Consider the following 26,884-nt stretch of genomic DNA (forward strand, 5'->3'; position numbering starts at 1 on the left):
TCAAGAAGGTCCAAATATTTATGAATATATAGCTAACTGTCCTTATTGATTAATAAATAATAGAAACAATTGATGACTGTTATTAGAAACAATAAAATAATGAATAGACGCAAAATCAAATTAAAATATGAAATCAAGTTATATTAAATTAATCTACAGTGCTAATCCTCTTTTATAAGATCAAAACATATCCTGGCATTCATTTTCTACGAAACAAAAACATTTTTTTCTAAATAATTTCATTCAAATATAATAAATCTCCGATGGAAGAATCGTTCTTAGAAGCCGCTATCTCGTTCACTCACTCATTCTCGCATCGATCAAAACCATCGAAATTATTTAGATTACATTATCGGAGCCTATTTCAGCTTATAATTTAATCTTTAAAAAACGTTGTTGACAGTCCATCAATCGATTGGAATAACATTTGTCGCTGGTTATCATGCCATTCCTGATATTCCGATGCGAATTAATTAAAACACATTATTTGTGATAAAAACTGCACAGTTTTTAGAGTTCTTGAATAAGTAGCTAAAACATGTGGCGACTTTGTGCGATTTTTGTGCTATGGACCTTTTCCTATCAGGTCGATGGCAGAGTTACTGCTTCGCTAACATCAGGTAATAACAGTTTATTAGAAGAACTTTTTTATGTTTGAGCCAAATATATCTTCCTACAGTCAACGTTCGTATATAATAATATATTTGTGTATAAGTTGAGATAATCAAAATAAATTAATCTAGAAAATGTGGGGGAACAGGATTTAAAAATAGATTTAATTAATAGCATTTTGCAATTGAAATGAACAATTTGTGACAGTCATATTGTATTTTGTCCTAATTTAATCTTTCACTTGATTTTTTATAAACAATCTCCCCAACATAATATTTTATATCATACTATAGTCCAAGATTCCAAGACGTCTAAAGGCGTCAGAACCGTAATTCTCTAAAAGATTATTTCCTAAGCAAGCACACTACTACAAATAAGAATAATTGAATATCATCAAAAATCACTCAAAAATAAGATGTATTAAATGTTAAAGCAAAAATGATAATATTTTAAATTAAGTGTTTTTATATTGTTTACAATATTGCATGATATTTCATTTTATATGGAGGCAAGACCCCGCGAAATATCTTTAAACCATATTAAATTGTAATTATTAATATTATGTTGATAACAACTGATAGTACAGACCTCTTACAGAAAGCAGATAGGACAAGATACTAAAAGGCATCAGAAGAAATAAATATCCAAATTGAGACACAAAATATAGAACAAGTAAATTCACCTGAATCCAAGGCAAGAGCATTTTGTTATTATTACCTTTAGTCGTTCAAGAATCTGCTGGGCAATAGGTATTTATTTTAATGAAATACATAAATACAATTAAATACATGACATGTAGAAAATCACTTCATTAAGTGATGTGACCTATGAATGTGACTATAAATTTATAGTTCGCCACGTACATTATATGTATTAATAAAAAATCATTATTGGACAAATCGAAAATGGTGGTATATAAAAAATCAGTTCTAATTATTGGCTCCAAGACTTCGCACGCATGGAAAATAAAAGACAAGTTAAGAGAGTTTGGACGAACTTGTATTATAGGTAGATAAGTTATTCAAAATAGGTATCTAAATCGGTAATCTAAAAGGATAATTTTAATTTTATTTTTGAGTTAAGATGTTACATAAAGCGTGGATGAACTGGCGCATTGTGGAATATAGATATCAAATTTTCGTAACGAACGCCATAATCAGCACGTAAGACTGTTTTAACATTCGTAGGTAAATTCTAACACTTATGATGGACTCAGAGTCAAAACGTCGCAATGTTGCCGCATCAACCCAAGTTCAGCAAGTTCAGTTTGGCTTTGACAAACAACAAAATTGTAATCTAAATAAAATAATTGAACAAAAATGTCATCAAATATAATTTATTTTAAATTATAGCACATCTAAAAACTGCGGTTAAATATACAGTCACAATAGTTTATAGGTTAGAATTATAACCTCTTATCACTATTGCTTTCAAAAATTTTGCATACGTCTGACAAGCGGATGACTTTGGCAGGCTCATTCGTTTACATGTTCGAACTAATCAGACAGCATTGTGTCTCTTTTTATTTAGATTAAAATATTCTAATTAATTAAGCGAATTTATAATTTGCGCCAGGCAACAATTAAACATCTTGATGACGTGTGTACAAAAAAAACTTTGAATAGACTATATTAATCGAAAGAGTTTGTTAGCATAGACCTACAAGATCAAAAATCAGCACTAGAAAAATTATAGTATAGTCACTCGCACCGCTGTATATCATATAGCACATTCCTGCTGAAGCAGAATTTTGTTAACGTCCATATAGTTCAATTGGTCAAAAAATATTGATAATATACACCAATCACCTTTGTCAGCATCGCCAATCGTCCAAAAATAATGAATTGTTGCTAAATATTATTTATCGACTTATATTTGGATCTTAAAGAACACATTCAATCAACCAATGCCAAAACAACATGGTAGACACACCCCTATTGAAAAATCCTGTAGTTTGACAGCTGGAATTTATCTAATTTTAAATTCCGGCAATTTAATACTATAAAGAGATTCTAAATTGGTTTTTATAATGGCTAAATTAAAATAAGAGAAATTCCTCCACCATCACCCATATTATGCCAGTAATAAATTAGGAAATAGCGATAGTGTACAGTTTACTTAATATAAACCCTCATTTTCATTCAGAAATAATGGATTTTTCGGTAACGTCGGGTAGGTAAGCTGTGTGTGATCTATTAAAGAAATATTTTTTTTTATTTAAAAAATCGCAAAAAGGCCAAGAAAAAACCCAGCGCTGTCAATCCTCACGAACCTGGTGGACAACGCTGGAACTGTTTTGTTTTTTGCTGGAACTGTATATTTCCCACGTGATTATTTGATCAGCATCAAGAAGTCGGTTATCATTATTCTATAAGAATCCAATAAAATACTTACTCCCAATAAATCACGAGTTGCTTATATAGAGCAGAAAAATAAAATTGTAAACATTGTAAAAAACGTGAAGAATCAAATATTGATGAGACTTTCATTAATCTTACCAATTTACATTAACATTTCAATTGATTCAGTTTTGAATTAATCTGAAATTAAAATTAATGTGTAACATACTAATATATTTGTCTGGTGTTTGTTTCAGATTTTGAAGAGTATAAATACATGAACTCTAGTGTTGATCCATGTGAGGATTTCTATGAATACTCTTGCGGCAACTTCAAACACTATTACCCATTGCAGGAAGATGAATTACTTATTGACCAATTCAGTATTCTCGAGGAGAAACTCACCAATATTGTTAAGGGTAAGTTGATTTATTTTTTGATTAGGTTATAAATATATGTTAATTTTATTAAAATAATGCGATAATTTGATTAAATACTTCATGCTTTAAGTTGCAATACTTTACAAATCGGCTCTAAAAGACTAGCAATCAAAGTGGCAGCACCGTTCTATTTACTATTAATATTCATTCTCACAAACCATAGATTCGATTGAATAATTGAATATTATTATTATTACTTAGTGTGCCTTAAGCAGTTTAGTATTTGGATTTGGAAATACATAGTTTTATGAAAAAAGGAATATTATTAGTAATTAAAAAATAATATTTGATTCTATCTATAGGATAGTTATTTTACGATGAAATCTCGTCAATATCCATTGCTTGAAGTATTTTAAAAATTCTCATAAGCGCCTTCCAGGTGTACCGGAAACTCAATACAGTTTCTACAAAAACATAAATCTACATAATTTTCCAGGAAATGCAAAAATGCATTTAATTCTATATATCTTGCTCATCTTTCAGGCAATTTATGGATGCCATTCCAAAAAAAAAACCGTTTGTTCATTGAGAAAAACCGTTCATCGAGCCATTTCTAACTTCTTCGAAACAGCGAGTGCGAATATATGTCCCATCTAGTGCTTTCAACGCTTCCTTGGCCGGTTTAGCTTTATGAGATGTCGCGTTATCGTGCTGTAAATTCCTCTACCGTATATTTTGGTCCATTCTGGACGTTTTTAATGTATTGTCCGTAGCGATAAGATGTAACTGTTTTGCATGTTTCTACAGTTTGTAACACACCACGCCACTATGGTGCCACCAAAAACAGAGCATTGTCTTGAGACCAAACCGATTTGGCCTTATACTCGATCGACCGGCTTCACCAGGTGATAAACATGATTTTTTGCATTTAGGGTTTTCAAAATAATTTAACTTTTCATCATCCAAAACAATTCGATGCAAAAATGGCTTCTGATGATACATTTGAAGCAGCATTTTATAGACGATTTTGCGATTTTCCATTTGCCTGTCATTCAATTGATGTAGCACCCATCTTCCCCGTCATCTTCGGATTTTCCCCATTACTCCTAATTGGTCATCATTAAGCATTAATCATTTCTTGTGCCACACTTAATGCTTCTGTCAACTGTTTTTGAGTTTGAATGAAACTTAACATTTTCAAAGAGGTATAAATATGTCTATTCGAGAAAAACTCATAAACTGCTTAATGAATTTTCAAGCAGGTTTCACCTGATACATGAGAACAGTTTAGGTGTATCACGCAATAGGATTTCGATGTAACTAAGAAAAACGTTTTCATTACTTTCAAAGATTATAATTATTCAATGCCTTTGTTGTAGAACAATTTGCTTTTTTTAAAGAATTTGGCAGTTCTGACTCATTGTAGGAATGTACGACGTTTGGGAAAGCAACAGGAAACATTTATTTTAATCTTCATGTCCTTTCACTCATGTTCTGGCTGTCGTTTGCATATTTTGTTGCTTTGAGAGCTTTTCACCGACCGCTATCCGCACAACTAATTACCTTGTTGATTCAAGTTTCTGCCGTTATCACACGTTGGCACAATACCTGAGTATTATTTGGGTTAAACAAATTCAAGACTCTTTTTTAACATGACGTGAGTAAATATAACATTAATTTCGAAAACAACTTATACATACTAAATTTTAGCATGCATACATGTGAGAATCGAGGGTAGTCAGGTGGTTTTTGTAATAAAGCTATATGATTCAATAATGGTTTATAGAAGAGGTTAATATTATTTAATTATCAGAAATATCAGAACCTTTGCGATTCTATCAGAACCGCTACACGGCCTTTTTATTGTCGAAGGCCTACCTTCCTGACGCTCGTATCTTACTCATACTTATATACTCGTCCAACTCATATCGTTTGAAAGTTTGGAAATTTATTCAGTTAATAAAATTATTTTTATTTTGAAGGAATTTTTAAAAAATAAAAAAGTTGGAACAAAACTACCTTTGAATATGAAATATTTTTATAACATAATATGATTTTTATTTTATATTATTAATAATATTTTAAATGATTGTATTATATAAAATTGTTTAAATGTAAGATGACCCATCCGTCCTAACTTAGCCCCAAATGTAACACCGTTGTTTTTTCTATTAAATGCACCTCACTACAGTACACTACACTACACAATATCAAATGGCTTGATTACTTTCAGTATGTGTCCTGTTCTGGTGTTATCCAATACTTTCTTATGAGCTTTTGATTCTCTCCTCATGTCCCCTTGCAATTTTTTTATTTTCTGAGTGATCGATATCTGATTCTTATATCTGAATTTTCTTCTTCTTCGTTCTACTTCGCTATTATCTCCAACAGCAACAATAGCACTATTATCAGCACATGTTGCTGTCATGATATATTCCATTTGTTGTATATCACCTAAGTAAACTACGTAAAAAATTGGTTCCAATACATTTTCTTTTCATGCACCTGCATTAACTATTTTATTATAGAGCAGAGTTCCTTTTGTTTAACTCACACAGTATTACAGTAATATAAGATTTATTAATTCATTGTACTGCTTTGGTAAAATTTCTTCTTAAGAATTAGGCAAAATCTTATGAAAGGCATCTAAGGACATACCTAAACCTAATTTTTATCTTAGGCTTTTTTAATGACATCTATTATTCCATTCACCTGACCAATTGTTGAATGTTTGTCAATAAATCCAAACTGGTGTGCCGGTATTATTTTTTTTTCTCTCCATAATTTATAAAATATAACAATGAAAGTTTTCAATGATTGCCAATATCCAGAACATGAATATCAAGTTTAAAATATATTATTTTCCTAGACAATTAATTTATCTTGACAATTAATAATAACGCGATATCGACGTAATATTTATCAAACAAGAAGTATTTATTACAAAATTATGCACGCGAAAATTCTACAAACTATTTAGCACTTTATATCAAATTTGATCTTCACACCGATACTACATACGTTATTACGTAGCAAGGCATCTCATCTATTTACAATAGACATTCATTAGTGGATTTTTGTTTAATATCTAACACAAATTTTGACATTCGAACAAAACATTTGCGTAATAAAAAATGTGTAATCGCACACTTTAAAAATAAGGCCACTTAAAGCTATAGTTTATCTATAAAAAATCGTATAAAATATATTGATAAGACTGTTATTAGTTATACTTAATTTTCCTTAAACATCGTTTTACGGTGTCTAGTTTAAATTTACAGGGTGTTTCAATAAAATCAATGTTAACTCCGGTTTCAATAAAATTATTTTGCAATTATTAAATGACCTTTAGTTCATATAGTTGTATTAGCATTAGCTCTAATTGTGAGGTTTCAACCACTGATTACCTCGTATTAAGTCCTGAAACCTACTCATTACCTATCAGTTAATATGGATGTACGTAACTCTTTTCTCCTCTGTTACTGATCTCAAATATTTCATTTCCTATACTTGTTTTAAATGGATCCTGCTGAGATATACAATGGCAGACTATCCGCCAGTTATCAATTCATGATATGGTTCTACAGTGCGAACTATATCATGAAGAATATTAGAAGCCTCAACGTTTGTATCAGCAAATCTAACGCTATCAGATTGGTCAAGGAGTTCGTAGCATCATATTGAGCGCCATATCTATTTTTAAAGACGGATGGTTTAAATAAGTTGTGCGGACCTACATAATTAGATACACCATACAGTCTAAAAATGTGTGCCTATAAAAGTTCCCCTATGAAGTTATTAAATATATAGGCTTTAAAGTCAAAGTTTTAATTTAATTTAAAATTATTTCATTGTAATAGAAAGAATGTGAGACATGTTGGAACGACTAAACATAATACTAAAGACCCAATCGTATTTCAATAACAGGTCAATTGAAAAGTACCTGGCCTGACACATAGATGGCGTTTCTAGAATTAAATCCAAATGTTTTTTAGTTACCCCCTCTAAAGATGGGTGTATAAATTTGCGACAGCTGTCGGATCATTAGTTTGTGAATTATAGCATTTTGAGTGAAGTAACTTTTGTCATTGTGAAAAAAATGGATATTAAGGAATTTTGCGTGTTGATAAAATATTGTTTTTTGAAGGAAAACAATGCAGTTAAATCAAAAACTTAATGCCGAGTTTCCGGACACTGTCCCAGGAAAATCAAGAATTGGTAAGCTAAGTTTAAACGTGGTGAAATGAGCACCAAAGATGGTGAACGCAGTGGACGCCCAAAGTTGTTACCGACGAGAACATTTAAAATATCCACAAAATGATTTTGAATGACCGTAAATTTAAATTGAATGACATATTAAAGATATTAACTGAACGTGTACATCATATCATTCTCGGATATTTAGGTATGAGAAAGCTCTGTGCAAACTGGGTGGCGCGCAAGCTCACTTTTGACCAAAAACAACGATGAGTTGATGATTCGGAGCAGTGTTTGAAGATGATCAAGCGCAATAAACCCGTGTTTTTTGCGTCGATATGTGACAATAGATAAAACATGGCTCCATCATTTCACTCTGAAGTCCAATCGACAGTCATCCGAGTGGATTGCGCACGATGAAACCGCTCCAAAGCGTGGGAAAACGCAACACTCGGCTGGCAAGGTTATGGCGTCTGTATTTTGGGATTCGAATGAAATAATGTTCATTGACTACCTTGAAAAAGGAAGTACCACCAATTGCGACTACTACATAGTGTTATTGGACCGTTTGAAGGAGGAAATCGCCGAAAAACGGCCGCATTTGAACAAAAAGAAAGTGCTGCTTCACCAAGACAATGAACCGTGTCAAAAATCCATGAATTAGGCTTCGATTTACTTCCTCATCCATCGTACTCTCCAGATCTGGCTCCCAGCGACTATTTCCTCTTCTCAGATATCAAAAGAACGCTCGCTGGGAAGAAATTTTCGGCGAATGAAGAGGTGATCGCCGAAACTGGTGCCTAGTTTGAAGCAAAGGACAAATCGTACTACAAAAATGGTATCGGAAAGTTGGAGGGTCGCTAGAATCAGTGTATCACCCTTGAAGGAAATTATGTTGAATAAAAAAAACTAATTTTGCCAAAAAAATTTGTTTTACTATAGTAGGGCGGGGACTTTTCAATTGACCTGTAATAAACCGTTAGAATTTAAAATCTTAGTCGTAATATCAGTATCAGTATTAGTACGTAAAATCTTAGTATGTTATCAGTTGTGCCGTTAACATAATTTTTACTAATAAAAATAATTTATTCATATAAATATAAAGAGGAAGAAATTATTTAATTAATGTATAATAATGTATTAATCTAAAGCTTGTTTTGATAACATATACAAATATTTATTTATTAAAATTATTTTGATGAGGTAGTTCTGGAATCTGATATGAATGTACGTATGTGTAATATGTGTAGAATGTTACAGTGATAAAAAAAATATTTAAAGAATCCAAAACAATTGAAATACCATGTCCACCATTTGAAGCAACACTTTTTATTATATTTATTACATATTACATTAGGTATGCGTAGTACAATCTTAATTTACAAATTAATTTATTACTATTATTTGGTGTTAGTTCTATCAATACGCAAGGAATACGAGTACAGGATAAAAAATTAAATTAAATTAGATTATTTAAACTATTTTTAAGTGTAACACTTATACAAGTGAAATTGAATCTTCTGATTACCTGCGTATAGTACAGTAGCTCTATTGTTTCCACGTTGGTGTGATTTAGTTAGCTTATTCCATATTTCAGGAGGTCACTTCGAGGTCATCGTGCAACTCTTCCTTGATTAGCGATAAGCATTGGTACTAGCTGATTTGTATCCCATAAATCCAAATGTTCTATATAATTCTGTGATAAATCAATTTCTTTGATTTTAGATCAATATTCCGACTATCTAGAAGAAGTAAAGGGAGTCAATTTTGTCAATTTTCTCAATAAAAAAAAAGATTTCAACTAAAATTATTAAAATTCTTTTAATATGTATACTTAATAGTCCCTGCTGCTTCCATAGAAGAACTGTCAATCTAGATGGTGTAATTTAGAAAAAAAATTAAAGTTAAAGAGTTAAAAAGTTATTCATATTTGTTTTACATTTTTATAAAAGGAAATTGAAATATATTAACCTAGTATCACAGTAGTATCCTAACTAGCTAAGGCTATTTATTTGTCTTCTTAATAATCTTCATCTTAATCGGCTTAATGGTGTTACCAAATATTCACATATCATTGGCTAATTGTTAATAAGGAGTAATCAGTTTGATTGATCAAGATCAGAATATGTGGCTTAAAGGTCCCTTAAGCAGTAGGCCTAGTTTGAGAAATGCCTGTGTTTATTAATAATTTTAATTAAACAAATAATATCAACAGAATGATATGTTCCCATGTTAATTCTAAAATTGTAAATAGTTATGGTGACATCATAAGACTGACTTCTTTTGAGTGCAATTAAATTAACCAAAATCGGCTTATTATTAGTTGACCCTAGTTTGGCCACCTTTGCGGAACTACTATGACCTTTATATTAGTCATAAATTACTGGAATTAGGAGACATGGATATCTGCAAGTGTGTAAGTAAATCAAAGGCAGATTATGAATGGCTTTATCAAAGTGACCACGACCCATTGGAACACGAGAACATCAAATTTGGAAATTCGCTCATTGAGGCAATATTGTTTAAACTAGTCTGCCTGAATTTGGGCAGAATCTTGCATTATTTGTGACTGTTTTAATATGCGAAGAGTGAATATTTACAGTTATAATTATCAAGGCTTACTTTACATTAAAATAAGATTGGGTATGTAGTTATTAAGAACAGTCATTTTAACAAGTTAATTATTTTTGCTAAAATAACACACTCTTAAAGTAAATTAAAAGTAATTCTTTTGATTTTTATCAATTTTATAGCTTATATATGTAATAGTAGCTATATATATTACAATAAAATATATTGAAATTATTTTATTTATAGAATTAATGGTTGTTTTTAGATTCCTGTACATGTTCCCATATAATATATTATTGTTATGCAACCCCCCATACTTCAAGATAGTCGAGTATTTTAATTATAGATGACATTAATAAATAGTTAGAAATATTATGTTTAAGAATATGAAGAAAATTAATTATTCGTTATTTCATATATACAAATTAATTTAATAAGAGCGATTAATGACTATTTCTATAAATAACAGGAAAAATTAATATAAAAAGGTTATATTTTAGCGCAACAGTGTAATAGTGGTGCGAAGGTGAAGGAGAATAAAGGCCTTATCAGAAAAAAATAACCGCAATTATTGTGAATATTGATTGTCACGCTCATTATCAGTAAAACTAATTTACATAATACAACTTAATGTTATTGTATGTCAAAACCTTTCAATGTGCGGCTGCTTGAAAATTATTAATTAATTGTGTACTTGAATTGTCGATGTTAAGAACTTTTTTTAAATTATAATTAAAAAAAGAATGTTATATTTGAACTGATAAATTGATTTTGAATGAGTATTTATTGAACTGCTTAATTTATATTATTAAATGTTTATGCAACAGCACGGTTATATCTAGACAGTGGAACATATGTACTCTTAGGTAATTAAATAACAGGTCAATTGAAAAGTTTCCGGCCTGACACATAGATGGCGCTACTAGAATTAAATCCATATGTTTTTTAGTTAGCCCTAACACTCAAAATATGCGTGTATAAATTTTACAACTGTCGGATCATTAGTTTGTGAATTATAGTATTTTGAGTGAAGCAAATTTTGGTATTGTGAAAAAATAGATAAAAAGGAATTTCGCGTGTTGATAAAATATTGCTTTTTGAAGGGAAAAAATACAGTTGAAGCAAAAACTTGATTTGATGACGAGTTTCCGGACACTGCCCCAGGAAAATCAACCATCAAGGATTGGTATGCTAAGTTTAGACGTGATGAAATGAGCACCGAAGACGGTGAACGCAGTGGACGCCCAAAAGAGGTTGTTACTGACGAAAACATCTAAAAAATCCACAAAATGATTATGAATGGCCGTCAATTGAAATTGAATGATATAGCAGACACTCTAAAGATATCAACTGAACATGTACAAAACAACATCAAAGATATGTGACAATGGATGAAACATGGCTCCATCATTTCACTCCGAAGTCCAATTGACAGTCATCCCAGTGGACTGCGCACGATGAATATGCTCCAAAGCGTGAGAAATCGCATTATGTAAAACAGTCGGTAGGCAAGGTTATGGCGTCTGTATTTTGGGATGCGTATGGAATAATTTTCACTGACTACCTTGAAAAAGGAAGGACCATCAACAGTGATAATTACATAGCGTTATTGGACTGTTTGAAACTAAAAACTGGCGAAATCGCAGAAAACGGCCGCATTTGATGAAAAAAAAGTGCTGCTTCACCAAGACAATGCACCGGGTCACAAGTCAGTGAAAACGATGGCAAAAATCCATGAATTTGGCTTCGAATTGCATCCTCATCTATTTCCCGTTCTCAGGTACCAAAACAATGGTCGCTGGGAAGAAATTTTCTTCGAATAAACAGGTGAGCACTGAAACTGACGCCTATTTTGAAGTAAAGGATAAATCGTACTAGAAAAATGATATCGAAAAGTTGTAGGGTCGCTATCATCACCCTCGAAGGGAATGTGTTTTAAAATTGTGTTTTACCATAAAAATGTGGTAAGCCGGGGACTTTTCAATTGACCTGTTAATTACAGGACGACGAAATGGTATCCAAGGTCAAAGTAATAAGTCGAATAGAAAAAGTTGAAGAAACATATCCGATTATGATATGTCATCATATCCGAACTGTATTGAGCTCGATATAAATTAACATTACTTAAAAACATGAAGAATAAAAAACAAATAGTTAAGTTAGCTCTTTCAGTAAAACTTAAAAAGTTTAATGAATTGAATATTTTTCTGTCTTTTGTCAACACAATTGCGTGTTTAGAGAAATCAACATTACAGTCAGTAATTTCTGTCGTTTAATTTCCCTCCAATTTAGAAACGGAAAAAATAATTGAAAATAATACGCTGAAAGGTAAATGTGGAAAATATGGAATTTTTGCTATCTCTTCTATAAAGTGTGCACACGTACATTGTCCTAATAAAAATTTTATCTCTTTTTTTTTTTCGCTCCGATTTAGCATAATACGATCCATTAATTGTATTATACTTTACAAAAGAGCTGGCGTGAGTTAACATCCGAAAAAAATTACCCATGAATTTATATTTCTTCTATTTGTATTTTAAAAAAAATCTAAAAATTCGTCCTAGCGTGACTATTAACAGCTATGACTCAATAGAGTATACAACGTTATTGTGCATATTTTCAATGGGTTGATAAAATATTGTACACTATGAATATTCTGAATTTTGTGAAGTAATTTTTGTAAAATATTTCGTGGTGAAAAAGTTCGATACTAAATCTTAAGAGTTTTTGAAAGAGAATATCGAATTTTTGTTTTGAGGTTTCTCCCATCTCGATCATCAAAAGAAATTTGCGTGAAAAATTAGAGTTATAGTGAGGAAATATCGATATTGTTAAAAATACGTATCAATAATTTTTGTTCTTCTATATTTTTTATTCTTCTATATATCTCCTATATTTTTTAAACATCGAAGCCTGTATATCTATATTTTTCTCCGCTGCTGACACCACTAATGGCGGGAGCCCAAATGCCCAATATCTCACAAATATAAATTTTGCTGTGCTCTATTTTAATTTCACTATGTATTTGTTTTAAAAATTAATATATGGATATTTAATTTTTTTTAAAACATTGTTGAAAATTTACTGAAATTACATAATTATAATCTTCCAATATCTATAGGAATGTTACAAAAGTTATATGAGTTGCCTATATCATAAAATAAAAGTATGCTATGAAATGCGTTGTTTCGCTATTGTTTTTTTATGTCTAGACAATTTTCTGCTTTTGCAAATAGATCAGATGATAACGAAATTCTTATTAAGATTTATCTATCTACTTATATTTTTGCACTCGCGATATTGTCATCGGCAAGAATGACGAAAAAGAACTATTAACGTTTATATAAAATTAAACTTATCATTCGGAAAGCAGTTCTTTGGGATTGGATCTGATCTATTTCTCAAGGCAATAAAAAAACAAATCATTTTCCTGTTGACTTCCAATATTTTAAGAATTATTGCAAATATTTTGTTTGAATTAATTACAACTGGCATTAGATATGCTTAGCACAATCTTAATTTACAATTAATTTATAACTACTGTTCTATTTTACTTGCATTAATACATAAGTAAGGCGAGTACGGGATTAATACATCAGTATGTATTTCCCATATTAATTACTTTTACCCTAAACAAGTTCGTGTGGTTAGGTTCACTTCAATCTTCTGATTTCCAGCGTCTTGTCCAATAGCTGTATTGCTTCAACGTTGCTGTTATTTTTGCGACCGTATTTCATTTTTTAAGGCGAAATCTTGGATCACTTTGTGTATCTGTTTGATTTCGAGGTCATCTTACAACTCTTCGTTGATTACGTAGCTATAAGCATTGGTAATTAATCTTAAAACTTTGTTTTAGGTGCGTTGGATTACTGGTTGATTTGATATTTTAGTGCAACCCTCATTTGCATGCTATAGGTCCAAATTGGTTTTATTATTGGCTGACAAACCAATCCCTTAGGTTTTAGGTCAAGTTGAGAGTATCTTCCAACTAACCTGTACAGTTTGTTGACTTGATTTTGAGTCTAATCTGATCTGCTTTTTGACTAACATGATTTTTTAAATTTAACCTACTATCGAGATGTATTCTGAGGTTAGCCGATTCCTCTTGAGAAATCGAGCATCCGTCAAGTGATATATAACTTTTTTATAATGATAACTATTTTCTATGATAACTGTGTCGTCAGCAAATGTTCCAAGTACTGTTCCATTGGTTGTTGGGATATCAGCAGTATAGAGCAGATACAGGAGTGGTCCCAAAACACTACTCCGTGGAACTCCAGCCGAAGTAGGTTGTGTTGAGAATGCCCGTTCATGCGATACTCTTTTTTCGAAATGATTATTAATTAAAACATTCCGGCGTAATGCTTCAATCTCAAACGGCCATTGCATATATGTGTCAATATGATTATTGCTTATCATGGCAGCTCCTTCAATAACCCAGTTGAAATATTATATCCTCCTTTTTCTAAGTCGGTCAATTACTCAATAACACTAAACAGTCAATAACAATAACAACATTTTTCTACAATATAAAACTAATATTTTATGTAATGTTAAAAAAATCGATTTATTAATTGTTCTATTAACAGTTTGTGCATTGATATATCTCATTTTTATCAATGGTTATAGCTGATCAAAATCAATTCAAGTATCTAACAACAGGAAACATAAGAATTATTTATAGCCTGCTGAATTATTGCAATTAAATCATTATAGATAATAATAACAATAATATATAAAAAAACACTTTGCAAAAATGTTTGATTTTAATACAATATTTCAATTTTTATTAGAAATTCTGGAAGCAGCTGAAAGTGAGGAGGATCCTCTCTCACTGCTAAAAGCAAAGGCGGCATACAGTGCATGTATGAAAGAGAATTATCAAGACAGTCAGTATATGAAATCACCTGAAGTTCAAGTAAATCTGCCCTCTTCATTAATTTGCTTTGATATAACGTAATTATATTCCAGGTAGTCAAAAAATATGGCGGTTTCCCTATCGTCGAAGAAGCCGGTAAAACCAATGACCCAGACTTTGGCTGGAATGACATAGCCGATATTGCGGCCGAATTTGGAATTAACGTTTTCCTTTCGGTTACATCGTCTTACGATATTCAGAACTCCTCCGCTATGATGCTGATGGTAAAATCGAGATACAAGTAAGATATCAAAAATAATCTGAGCTTCACAGATCAGTGATGACACCACATCGATACCTGACCAGTTTCGTCCGATGTATCCGGAATCATATGACGAGGCCATTAAGGAAGGTTTTCACGATTTCGCAACCAAAAATAATAATCGCGCCAGTTTGGCAGCTGATGATGGATATTTCGAAATATTCTTGAAAAAGTTGGTGAAAAAATTGAACAGAGATTTAGGAAGCTGGGAGACTGAACAGTACATAATCCAGAAAGTGTCAGAAATCAGCAGTTTCATGAATGGATTTTATAACGGAGGTGTAAGTTAATTTTTTTTATTAAATGACGTATATTAGGCTGTTATGGTTTGTTATTTATCCAGAACTTTTGTTTACATAGCTGGAATAAATTAGTTCTAGAATGAAAATACTTCTAGTTCGTTTAGGATAATCTTACTTAATTTTTTTCTTTCATTTTCTTTTGTTCCTTTGAAATTGTGCTGCTATGAATGTCCAATATATTTTTCAAGTAATGTTGCAGGATGATTCGCTGCTATTTTCTTTATTCCAATATTAAATTATCATTTCATCATTTTTATAATTTTTTCAAGATTTGCAACTTGTGTTTTATTGGATAAACTATATAGTCCTTGTGAGACAGAATGCAGAAATGAGACTATAGAGACAGTATGTTGTCTGGTGCATCGAAAGATGTAACCGAAGCAGTTTATAAAATTTAATTTCTGTGGGTACTGTACACAAAATTATTTAAAATGTCAACGATAATAATTGAAAGTTATAAACCGGCAGACGTTGTAAATCAAAAGTTCACTTTGATGAGGCAACATTGCGACGTGCTGATGTCATACATTTTGATGACGTCCATTGGCTGTTTTATTGAATAGACTATATGACCTGATTGCAATTAGCATCACTTCAGGAATAAATCTATATTCGTCTATTTATAGCTTTCGTTTTTCTTGCATATTTTATGTTTATTTATGTTTATGCAAGTTCTGCCAATTTATATGTATTCGAAAAAAAATCATAATGGCACTGTTCCTTTAAACGGATATATTTATTATTCAAAATCGAAAATGGTAATAGTAATTAATGTAACTTGTACCCGAATGTAACCCGAATGTGTTACAGAGACATTCATCAGTTCATTCAGGCAGTTCTTCATTATAGACATATGTGACAGAAATATATTATTTGGTTAATTTTAAAGCATGTTGCCAAACAATTTAACAATATGTAGGGTATCTAATTAGAATATTTTACATTCACTTTTTACCAATGAAGTTAGAATGGGAGAAGCTTTTTTTTATAATAGTCTAGTTCAAACAATCAGTTAATTGTAAACATACATGAACCCTATAAAACACCGAATTATTATTCCTGGTGTAACATATGCCAGAATATGAAATAAAAGAGTGTATTATGAGTTTAATAATTTTTTTTTTGATAAACTTCTTTCCTCGGCTTCTTCCATTGGCTACAGCCTTGACCGTAACATTCAGGAATTTGAAACACGTGTTCCACTAGATACACGTAGAGCCATTTTTAAGTAGTCGTCCTGTCAGGGTGTTCATATACTTGTTTAAAAGTACTTTTTCCCACCAGGCAATGAATGAGGTACATGCTTTTATGCTCCTAATGGGTCAGAGTCAGTTGACGCAAATGATTGGAAATATCTATTTAGGTGGCTCATAACTGAGATACAAGCCCTTGTTTCATCTTGCATTTATTCTTGTAACTGTTTTGTTTTGCATTTCATTTCATCATCATTTCAGTTCATCAACTTGATTTATTTCTGTTTGGGCAATTGATTTTATTTTTTAGAAAGTGTATTTTTTCTTTTAGAAAATTAAATGGGGTTTTTATTATTTTATTATAAACAATTCTATTCTCGATCTAGAATCCTAGTCTACTACTAGTAAGTGTTTATGTAGTTCATAAAGATTGTTATTTGGTGTACTGAAACCTTTATTTCATCTTTCTCAATCCAGGGTAAACCATCTATAAAAATTAAATCGTACTCTTAATATACTAATTTTCCTCTTTCTGCCTTTATCTTTATATCTTTTATCTGCAGTACATTCCAGAAAACGTGACAGGAGAGGACTTCGATAACATTATCACCCTCAACGAACTTAACGATTGGACTTACCGGCAATTTGGTAACTCTATTCAGGTAACAATTTAAATCAGCTAAAATTATACAACCCATAACAATGAACGTGAATCTAATTAAATATTTTTCTAGATAGATTGGATCGAATATATGAAAACTCTGTTCAAATATACTTATGTGAACATAACTGGCGAGACGAAAATACAAAAAACGGGGAATTTAAACAACACCCTATACGGTATATTAAATTGGGTTAAGATGACCGACCCCAAGATCGTTAAAAGTACCGCGTTGATCAAGGCGTTCGTCTACATGGCTTCGGATAGTGATGGGGAAACTCGCAGTGATTTTGAAACATTTTTATCAGCAATAGGAAAAACAGTTTATCCTAGGTAAGGAATGGTATGCTTTAGCTAAGCTTCCGTATGAACAAAGTTATGAAATGTAAAAGCGATTAAAACAAAAAAAAATAATTTACTTTAAAATATTATTTTATGTTATGGAAAGAAGAGGCGACTTGTTGAATGGCGATACAAAGCGACACAGACTGATGTTTAATCTGTTGCAAAACGAACCAAAACCCCTAATCACGAGGACATATATTTTCAAACATCTCACCCTATTCTTAAAAGAAACATTTGCATATTATCCCGTTTCCTCAAATACACAGGCCACAGTAAGGACCGTATTAGTCTCGTGCTATAACAGATATATGCAACATGTTTATCAATAATATAGTATTGGAACTTTAATTTTCGAACTATATAATTATTTCTGATGCGTATATATGATAATTTCATTAACAAACCGTTCGTTTCTAAGTCCTTGGATAATTGTTAGAGAATAAAAGATTATTAGTGAATAAGTATAATAAGAGACTTATTGCATAGAAAATGTAGTAGATATCTGTCTTTTGTAGGTACACACTACTTATTATTGTTATTATACTTACATGATAAACAGTAACACTCAATAAGTTTTAATTCAATTTACTGTTTATAAAAATATATGTAGTTGACAGTTGAGAGGCAAATAGCGTCATGATCAAGGTAAAAAAGATAAAGAAAGGAATGAGATCATGGGTGGCTGTTATGGACTATTATACTCTAGTCCTTATGATGGTAATCAATACGTAATATCCACTGGTTTTCCAAGTGGACCTTTCTGGTAAAGTTCCTCAAATATGTTTGGCAGCTGATGATGGATATTTCGAAATATTCTTGAAAAACTTGGAGAAAAAATTGAACAGAGATTTAGGAAGCTGGGAGACTGAACAGTACATTGTCCAGAAAGTGTCAGAAATGAATGAAGCTGCTGTGGTTTGTTATTTATCCAGAACTTTTGTATATGCAGCTGGAATAAATTAGTTCTAGAATGAAAATACTTCTAGTTCGTTTAGGATAACCTTACTTAATTTTTTTCTTTTATTTTCTTTTGTTCCTTTGAAATTGTGCTACTATGAATGTCCAATATATTTTTCAAATAATGTTGCAGTATGATTCGCTGCTATTTTCTTTATTCCGATATTAAATTATTATTTTTACCAACAAGTATTATATAAATGCTTTTGTTATTCTAAAAAGTCACATTAGCGTTGCATTAAAAATTAGAGCTTACTACAATCTGTCATCGCATCTTTTGAAAATATTTGCATACATTTGACAAACAGGCGAGTTTTATAACCTTATTCATTCCACATTCGGATCCTGATTAATCCCATAAAATAACAAATCCACATCATCAAAATTTATGACGCAGGTCGCCATTCTGCATCATTAAAAAATAATAATAATAATAATATGCTATATGTTTATCAATAATCCAGTATTGGAACTTTAATTTTCGAACTGTATATTCGAATATAATGATTTCAGACGCGTATATATGATAATTTCAGTAACAAACTGTTCGTTTCTAAGTCCTTAGATAATTATTAGAGAATAAAACATTAATAGTGAATAAGTATAATAAGAGACTTATACCATAGAAAATTTAGTAAATATCTGTTTGTTGTAGGTACACACTACTTATTATTGTTATTATACTTACATGATAAACAGTAACACTTAATAAGTTTTAATTCAATTTACTATTTATAAAAATGTATGTAGTTGACAGCTGAGAGGCAAATAGCATCATGATCAAGGTAAAAAAGATAAAGAAAGGAATGAGATCATGGGTGGGTGTTATGGACTATTATACTCTAGCCCGTATGATGGCAATCAATACGTTATATCCACTGGTTTTCCAAGTGGACCTTTCTGGTAAAGTTCCTCAAACAATTTGTGCAATTGTTAATTGCACTGCCGCACTAGCTTTAGCCACAATTTTGTGGTGCTGGGACTCTTATTCTAAAATATACCTTTAATAACACACATCATAAAACTTTATTTTGTTATGAAATAGTCAATAAAATATCTAAGTTCATATGCTAACACGTGGGACTCGCCTTCCAAGTCTTTGTTATTATTTTTATTATTTGTTATTTCAAGACTAAACAATTCGATATCTTCAAATATTCAAGATGTTCAAAATGCGGAAGGTTGATAAGACTGAAATCATCACTTCCAAAATATTTGTAATTGTTTTTGGTAATATGTTTAATTATATAACTTTTGAAGTTGTTTTAAATTTCAAGATAATTACTTAAATGTGTTGTTTTTTTATATCAATGTTTGATAATATTGCATTATTTCAATCTTTAAATAACAAAATATTTACTCTAGATTATTTCTAAATTTACCTCTAGATATTTGCGCATTAGATAAGCCAGAAGACATCTATTGTACTAGACATGGTTAATATATTAAATTAATAAGTATTTATAAAGATAATTATCGCCAATAAAGAAAGCTCATGCCACATTTCAAGAAAAACGGTTTAATAAAACTTGAGATATCATGTCAGCCGAATAATCCCTGAAAATAATTTAAATCCTCTTAAGGGCATATTCATGAAGGGTTGAGCTTTGAAGGTATGAAAATAAATCGATTTTTCATATTTCCAGACTAGAATACCTTTAAATTTTATCTGGTTTTGCTAACAATAAAAAATATTAAACTGATATGGCCCAACAAGGTTTCTAAGGTATGCGTACCTCTATTCTGACTTTAATACGTTTTGTTTCAGATGGGAGTACTGCACGAGAAAAATTATGGATATCACAGAAACTTTATCGCTTAGTTTGGCTGTTGCTTATGAGTATCAACTGAAATACTTTAACAAAACCAAATTTGATAGTGTGAGTATTAAATACAAGGTTTGTACGATGAATACCTAACGTAATATTTTTTAACATAGTTCCTTTACTATTCGATATATTATATCCATTTTTAAAGTTTTGTATGCCTGTAATAATGCAATTAGTCCAGTTTAATGATATAAACTTTGAATTAGCAGTCCGCTCAATTTTTCAATAATAAATAAAAACAAATGTTAATAATAGTTCTATAATTGTATGCCTACATTATAAAATTAATCTGGAATAAATATATCAATTTACGAAGAAAATATTCGTCATCTCAATATGATGAAATTGTTTACTTAAACTCATGTTCTTAAATACCAGATGTACTGAAAATTAGTTACCGTTTTTTCTAACAGAGGTCTAGGCTTAAGTATGTAATATTATGCTTTGACGCATATGTTATTTTATTCTGCTTACATCAAGCTTCAAAGCTATACGTGCTATATTTTGCAAAAGTAACACCGTCATAGATTTATTCCTTTTTGAATATGTCAAGTTTTGTGCTGAAAATGTGCGTTTGCGGCACACATTACTTTCATTATTTAATCTAAATAATTTAATAAATAAGCCTTTGAAAATCATCATTTTCCTTAAAACATGTGAAGCGTGAGTTCGAAAATTTAAAAGTGGTGATTTCTTTGGACAAAGAACATTCTGGTAAACTGAAAAAGTTTGTAAAAGCGAAACTGAAAGAGTTATTGAATGAAGGCCTAATCCAAACTCAAAAACAATGAACAGAAGCATTAAATGTGAGCCATGAAATGATTAGCGATCAATTCAGCAAATCCAAAGACGGGAAGATTGGTGCCATATCAACTGAATGACAGGCAAATGGAAAATCGAAAAAGCGTCTGTGAAATGTTACTTCAAAGGTATGATTGGAAATCATTTCAGCATCGAGTAGTGACGGGTTATGAAAAGTGGATTTATTTTGAAAGCCCTAATCGTTTGGTCGCAAGACAATGCTCTGTATTTGGTGGGACTAGAGTGAAGTGGTGTATTACGAACTCTTGAAACCTAGTGAAAGAATTAATAGTTATCGCTACCAACAATAAATGATCAATCCAAACCATGCATTGATGGAAAAATGTCCAAAATGCCAATCGCCAACTTCGAAGAAGTTCGAGAAAGTGGCTTGATGAATGGATTTTCTTAAAGTACAAACAGTTTTTTTGAGATGGCATTTATAAATTGCCTGAAAGATGAGCAAGATGTATAGAACCAAATGGTCAATACTTTGAATAAATACATTTTTCATTTTCTTGAAAATCGTGTACCTTTTTCCGAAGAAAAAACTGGTAATGACTTTCCAATATACCTGGTAGCGAGTGTTCCTAACACTTCAAGAATGATAACATAGAAGACGAAAGGTGCATCAGACAGTCAAGAGTATACGAAGATGCTTGAGACTCTATCATGAGAGATGATCATTTAATAATACTACGAATTTCCAATCGAAGACAACCGAAAAATATATTCGCTGTATTTTGATAATCCATTTCACTAGAATATCATAACAACATTCCTAGCCTAAGAAAAACAATGTTCTAAAAATTAAACTTTATTCCTTTTCATTTCAAGAGCGAAACTCATTATAATGTTGCTCAAATGACTATTGCTATGAACTACTTCACTTTTGTTCACTCAGTTGATGATTGTGATATATTGACGTAAAACAAATTTTTATTTCGCTTAAACAGATTTTGTATGGGAGTATGATTACCCAATTGAAAATAATTTTACTTCTATGCAATTTTTGCTATAAAAAATAAAACACGCTCTATTCTGATATTCTATATCAATGAATATAGCGTTCTTATCAACGAATATCAGATAGGTGAAAACGTTTATAGCATCTTTATAAATACTTCCCTTGCCCACTGGCTCTGATCATTTTCTGCAATTCCTTGATCACCTATAGCGGTGTTATCTCACTTTAATGATTGTTGGATTATCATTATTTTAAATAAGTAAATACTACCAAAGATGCAGTTAGAATCTTATTTTAAAAAACGAATATGTAAACCATTAAACAAAACATTACTTACAATAATTCTGATTATAAAGCATGGCAAAAACACATATTTTTTTAATTGAAAGAAAGGTTTTAAAATAGAAAATTAATTAAATATATATGTTATAAATGTACTTCGAGTTTCCGAATTTTTCTAAAGTAATAATTTTTATTGAGTTGTTATGTTCGAGTTGAGCTATTGTTGAGTATAAGTCTGGTTGTCTTTATAAACTCTCAGTTCAAAGAAACTTTGATGTTCTAATATTTTAGACAAAAACAAAAAAAATTTTAGACTAATACTATATGGTAAGTGTTGAACACTGTTCTTCGAAATCTTTCAACTTACTGGTTAAAATCATCTGTTTAGAAATTCGCGTGCTTTTAAACATTATTTTATTTCTGTACCACGCTGTATTTTCATGACTCTTATGACATTCTTTACCATTTACAAATATAATAATGTAAAATGTGCATTACATAATAATGTAAATTTGACTTTCGATTTGTGTGTCTTAGGTAACCGATTTAATTACAAAACTTCAGTCTACCTTTAAAGAGGTAATAAACGAAGCAGAATGGATGGATGATAGCTCTAAAGAAGCCGCCTACAAGAAAGTTGACAATATCTTTACATTATTAGGTAAGACCGCCTACTTTAGTTAACTTATTTAATTATAATAACGAAACTTATCTTACTTAATGTTCCACAGGTTACCCGAAATTTACCTCAGACCGAGAAGCCTTAGATTATTTCTATCAAAATCTACCGATTTGCAAATGGGATCATTATCAGAATTCCAGAAATCTGAGGGCCTTTAAACAAGCTTATGTCTTAAATATGATCTCGAAGAGAAATAAGGCAGCGTAAGTTTGTAGATAATAAGTAATCACTGTCCGAGTAAAGTGAATCTTTTTTCAGTTGGGATAAATCGCCCTTTATTACTAACGCCTATTATAACCGACAAAATAACATAATAAGTAAGTAATTTCTTGATCATTTCATTCTGTCCAAAAACCACTACATTGAAAAGTTAAAAATAAAGAAAATAAGAAAATAATAATCCGTACTTATAGTTAGTTTAACTACGAGGCTAAGATGAACAGTTCTCGATCTAATATATCATCTAACATGACATTCCAATCAGAAAATATATGTTTCCTGACTAGGTACACGTGCCATTAGTTTATATGACAACTTTCAACTTGGTCTGTCAACTACTTTGTGTACAGGAACTTTGATCGATTCAAAGTATAAAATACTTCGTTATTGATTTAATTAGCCTCCAACGAGATGTTTATGAAGCTTCTGATCCTGTCATAACAGTTATTAAAAAATAGCTACATTTAAATATGGCCTTAAAGAAAGCGAAGTATATCGCTTCTTATGAAAAGGTTTTTCGAGATGTGGAAATGATCATGTTAATTAGCAATCTTTAAAAAGCTAAATAATTACGGAAAGACTAGGTGAGAATTTGGAGTTCTAGTTGGTCCATATTTTGCCACTCCACATATTCTCCTGATTTGGCATCATTAGACTTCGGTTTGTTCCCAAACTTGAATAAATTAGATATTGCCGGGCCATTATATGAATTTACAAACCAAATTAGGTTTTGAATATTCTGTTAATTGAGCATTTTACCCACTTTATTCCATTTGATTCAAGGAGTTCGTACTTTTGAGTTCTTTCAGCATCTGTTTTCTCTGCCGAAATTCAGGTGTTGTGTTGTAATTTTTTAACATATACATTTATATAAGCGTCTTCTAATATCATGTACTATTTTTTGTATGTCAAAAGCTATAAGAAAAAATTTTTACTAAGTAGTTTAAAAATTATATTTGTTTATAAACAAAGTTCAGTACAGAGAACAGTAAAACAGTACTACAACACGATACTACACAATAAAAACATTATAAGTAAAAGGTTGGGAGAAATGTAATTTAAGTTTTGTCTAATAGATATCTTTAGAATCGAATATATTTAGTAATGTTTACTCAATGAATGTCGTACTATAGATTGTTTGAAAGATTAAAGTCCATAGAACAAATTCCATAGAAAGTTCACTGAGGCCATTCTCAGTATGTCCTGCATTTATTACTTGATGAAATTGAAAATCACACATACTAAACACAAACAACAAAAAAATTAATAAAAACAAAATACATTTTACTCCAATCCAATTATGGGTTGTCTTTTATATTTCGTGATTGTGCCATCTAGCAACAAGCATTTCTATCATAAAAGTTGGCATTATTGTCAGTATATTTCTTCAAAATATTTTGTCATATGAATATTCTTGTGTTGAATACCAACAGTTGTTGTTAGGTTTAACATTTTCAAACGATCAGAAACATTGGTTTATTGGTAGTTTACTGACTTTAATAGTGGCTATATATGAAACAACATATAACAGATAATTTAATGTTTTGTTTATTACAGTTTTCCCCGTTGCAATGCTTAATTCAATATTCTTCAGTGGATCAAAAAGGTAAAGATAATAATAAAACTTGATATTTATAAATCTAATACTTGAATAATTGAGGTGAACGGCTAATGTTTGTGTTAATTTTGAACATAGTCATTAGTAAATAATAACGCTTTATTCATTGTACACAATACAATATTATTATGTAAAATATTGCATAAAATATCTTAGCTGTTACATAATTATCTTAGCTATATTTTATTTTACAGTCTATATATGTCATCTAATTACATTATTTCGTGAATACAAATTAAAATCGTGATTGAACAATAACACACGACCTAAGTTTATCCATAGGAGGAAACAATGAAGTTGTTACAACATTTGTATAATTTTTTATGATGACATTATTTAACATATATCAGTTAGAGTGCTTAGTTACAGTTAATTTCTAATAGACAACGTAATTAATGCTTTGTGAATACAATATTCGTGCAGAATAAGTATATGTTAAAACCAATATAAATTGTTATAAATAATTTTAACTGAAAACAAACATTGTCGAATGTCCAAAGTGTGTAATTAAAATGAAGCGAATCTTTGCGGACGTTAACATATATTATCACAACGTTAACGCTTCATTATTGACACTAACTGTGCTAGAAACCGTAAAGAAAAAGATTTATATATATATATATATATATATATATATATATATATATATATTGTTTTTAATTATTCTCAATAAATGACAGCATGCAAGCACATGATATCATAAGTGTAATATTACTGTTTTGTTGTATTTTACATGCGTAACTTCTATTTTCAATTTTGTTTGAACATTTTTCAGCCTTCTAGATTACAGCAGAATAGGAATGATAGTGGCTCATGAAATAACACATGGTTTTGACAGTCAAGGCTATTTGTACAATGAAGAGGGCGTAATACAACCCTGGTGGACTACAACAACAAGGAATAATTTCCAAGAGAAAGTAACATGTTTTGTAGACCAATATTCCCAATATATAGTTCCTGAACTTAATGCTACGGTATGTAACATCAAACTACATTTATGTATATATTAGTAAGTAAAACGAATAGACCGAAATCGCAATTAAGAGATCTATATTTAATTTTTAATATATGTTTATTGACCCAACATGATATATGTTATATTCTATGAGTTCATGTTCAATATTCTAGATATATTATTGTTAGTTATACGAATGGTAAGGCTAGAAAATAAACTTGACTTTTGCCTGCTTTAGCAGCAAACGAGCAATCATTTTCATCACTATTAATACCTCTCTTGCGAAAATTTATACAAACGAAAATATAAAAGGAAAAGAATATATGCTCGTTTGTGTCAAATCCTTAAAATTTTTAAAATTCTTTGAAAAAATACTTTTAAGATCCACTTAAGGGATCCACTTTTTGAAGGGAAAAAATACAGTTGAAGCAAAAACTTGGCTTGATGCCGAGTTTCCGGACACTACCGCAGGAAAATCAACCATCAAAGATTGGTATGCTTGTAAGTTTAGACGTGGTGAAATGCACGAAGACGGTGAATGCAGTGGACGCCCAAAAAGACACTCTAAAGATACTAACTGAACGTGTACATCATATCATTCACGAGTATTTGGGTATGAGAAAGCTCTGTGCAAAGTGCGTGCCGCGTGAGCTCACTCTTGACCGAAAGTAACGACGAGATGACGATTCGGGGCAGTGTTTGAAGATGATCAAGCGTAATAAAGCCGAGTTTTTGCGTCGATATGTGACAATGGATGAAGCATGGCTCCATCTTTTCACTCCGAAGTGCAATCG

General features: G+C 30.8%; 1 protein-coding gene across 1 annotated transcript in view; it reads left to right on the top strand.

Moving 5' to 3' along the window:
* Window positions 1–378: 378 nt before the first annotated feature.
* Window positions 379–26,884, top strand: part of LOC143194054 (endothelin-converting enzyme 1) — a 28,240-nt gene continuing 1,734 nt past the window's right edge. The window contains exons 1-13 of the mRNA XM_076400610.1: window positions 379–620; window positions 3,209–3,370; window positions 14,893–15,017; window positions 15,071–15,241; window positions 15,291–15,560; window positions 17,338–17,436; window positions 17,509–17,768; window positions 20,506–20,617; window positions 23,154–23,277; window positions 23,348–23,501; window positions 23,557–23,615; window positions 25,075–25,123; window positions 25,911–26,109. Of these exons, the coding sequence (XP_076256725.1) occupies window positions 539–620; window positions 3,209–3,370; window positions 14,893–15,017; window positions 15,071–15,241; window positions 15,291–15,560; window positions 17,338–17,436; window positions 17,509–17,768; window positions 20,506–20,617; window positions 23,154–23,277; window positions 23,348–23,501; window positions 23,557–23,615; window positions 25,075–25,123; window positions 25,911–26,109 (1,866 nt within the window). The 5' untranslated portion in view covers window positions 379–538. The remainder of the gene's footprint in view (window positions 621–3,208; window positions 3,371–14,892; window positions 15,018–15,070; window positions 15,242–15,290; window positions 15,561–17,337; window positions 17,437–17,508; window positions 17,769–20,505; window positions 20,618–23,153; window positions 23,278–23,347; window positions 23,502–23,556; window positions 23,616–25,074; window positions 25,124–25,910; window positions 26,110–26,884) is intronic.

Source organism: Rhynchophorus ferrugineus, unplaced genomic scaffold (genome assembly GCF_030347505.1).
Source record: "Rhynchophorus ferrugineus isolate W39M unplaced genomic scaffold, kcgeb_rfMv2 rfM3, whole genome shotgun sequence".
Lineage (NCBI taxonomy): Eukaryota > Metazoa > Arthropoda > Insecta > Coleoptera > Curculionidae > Rhynchophorus > Rhynchophorus ferrugineus.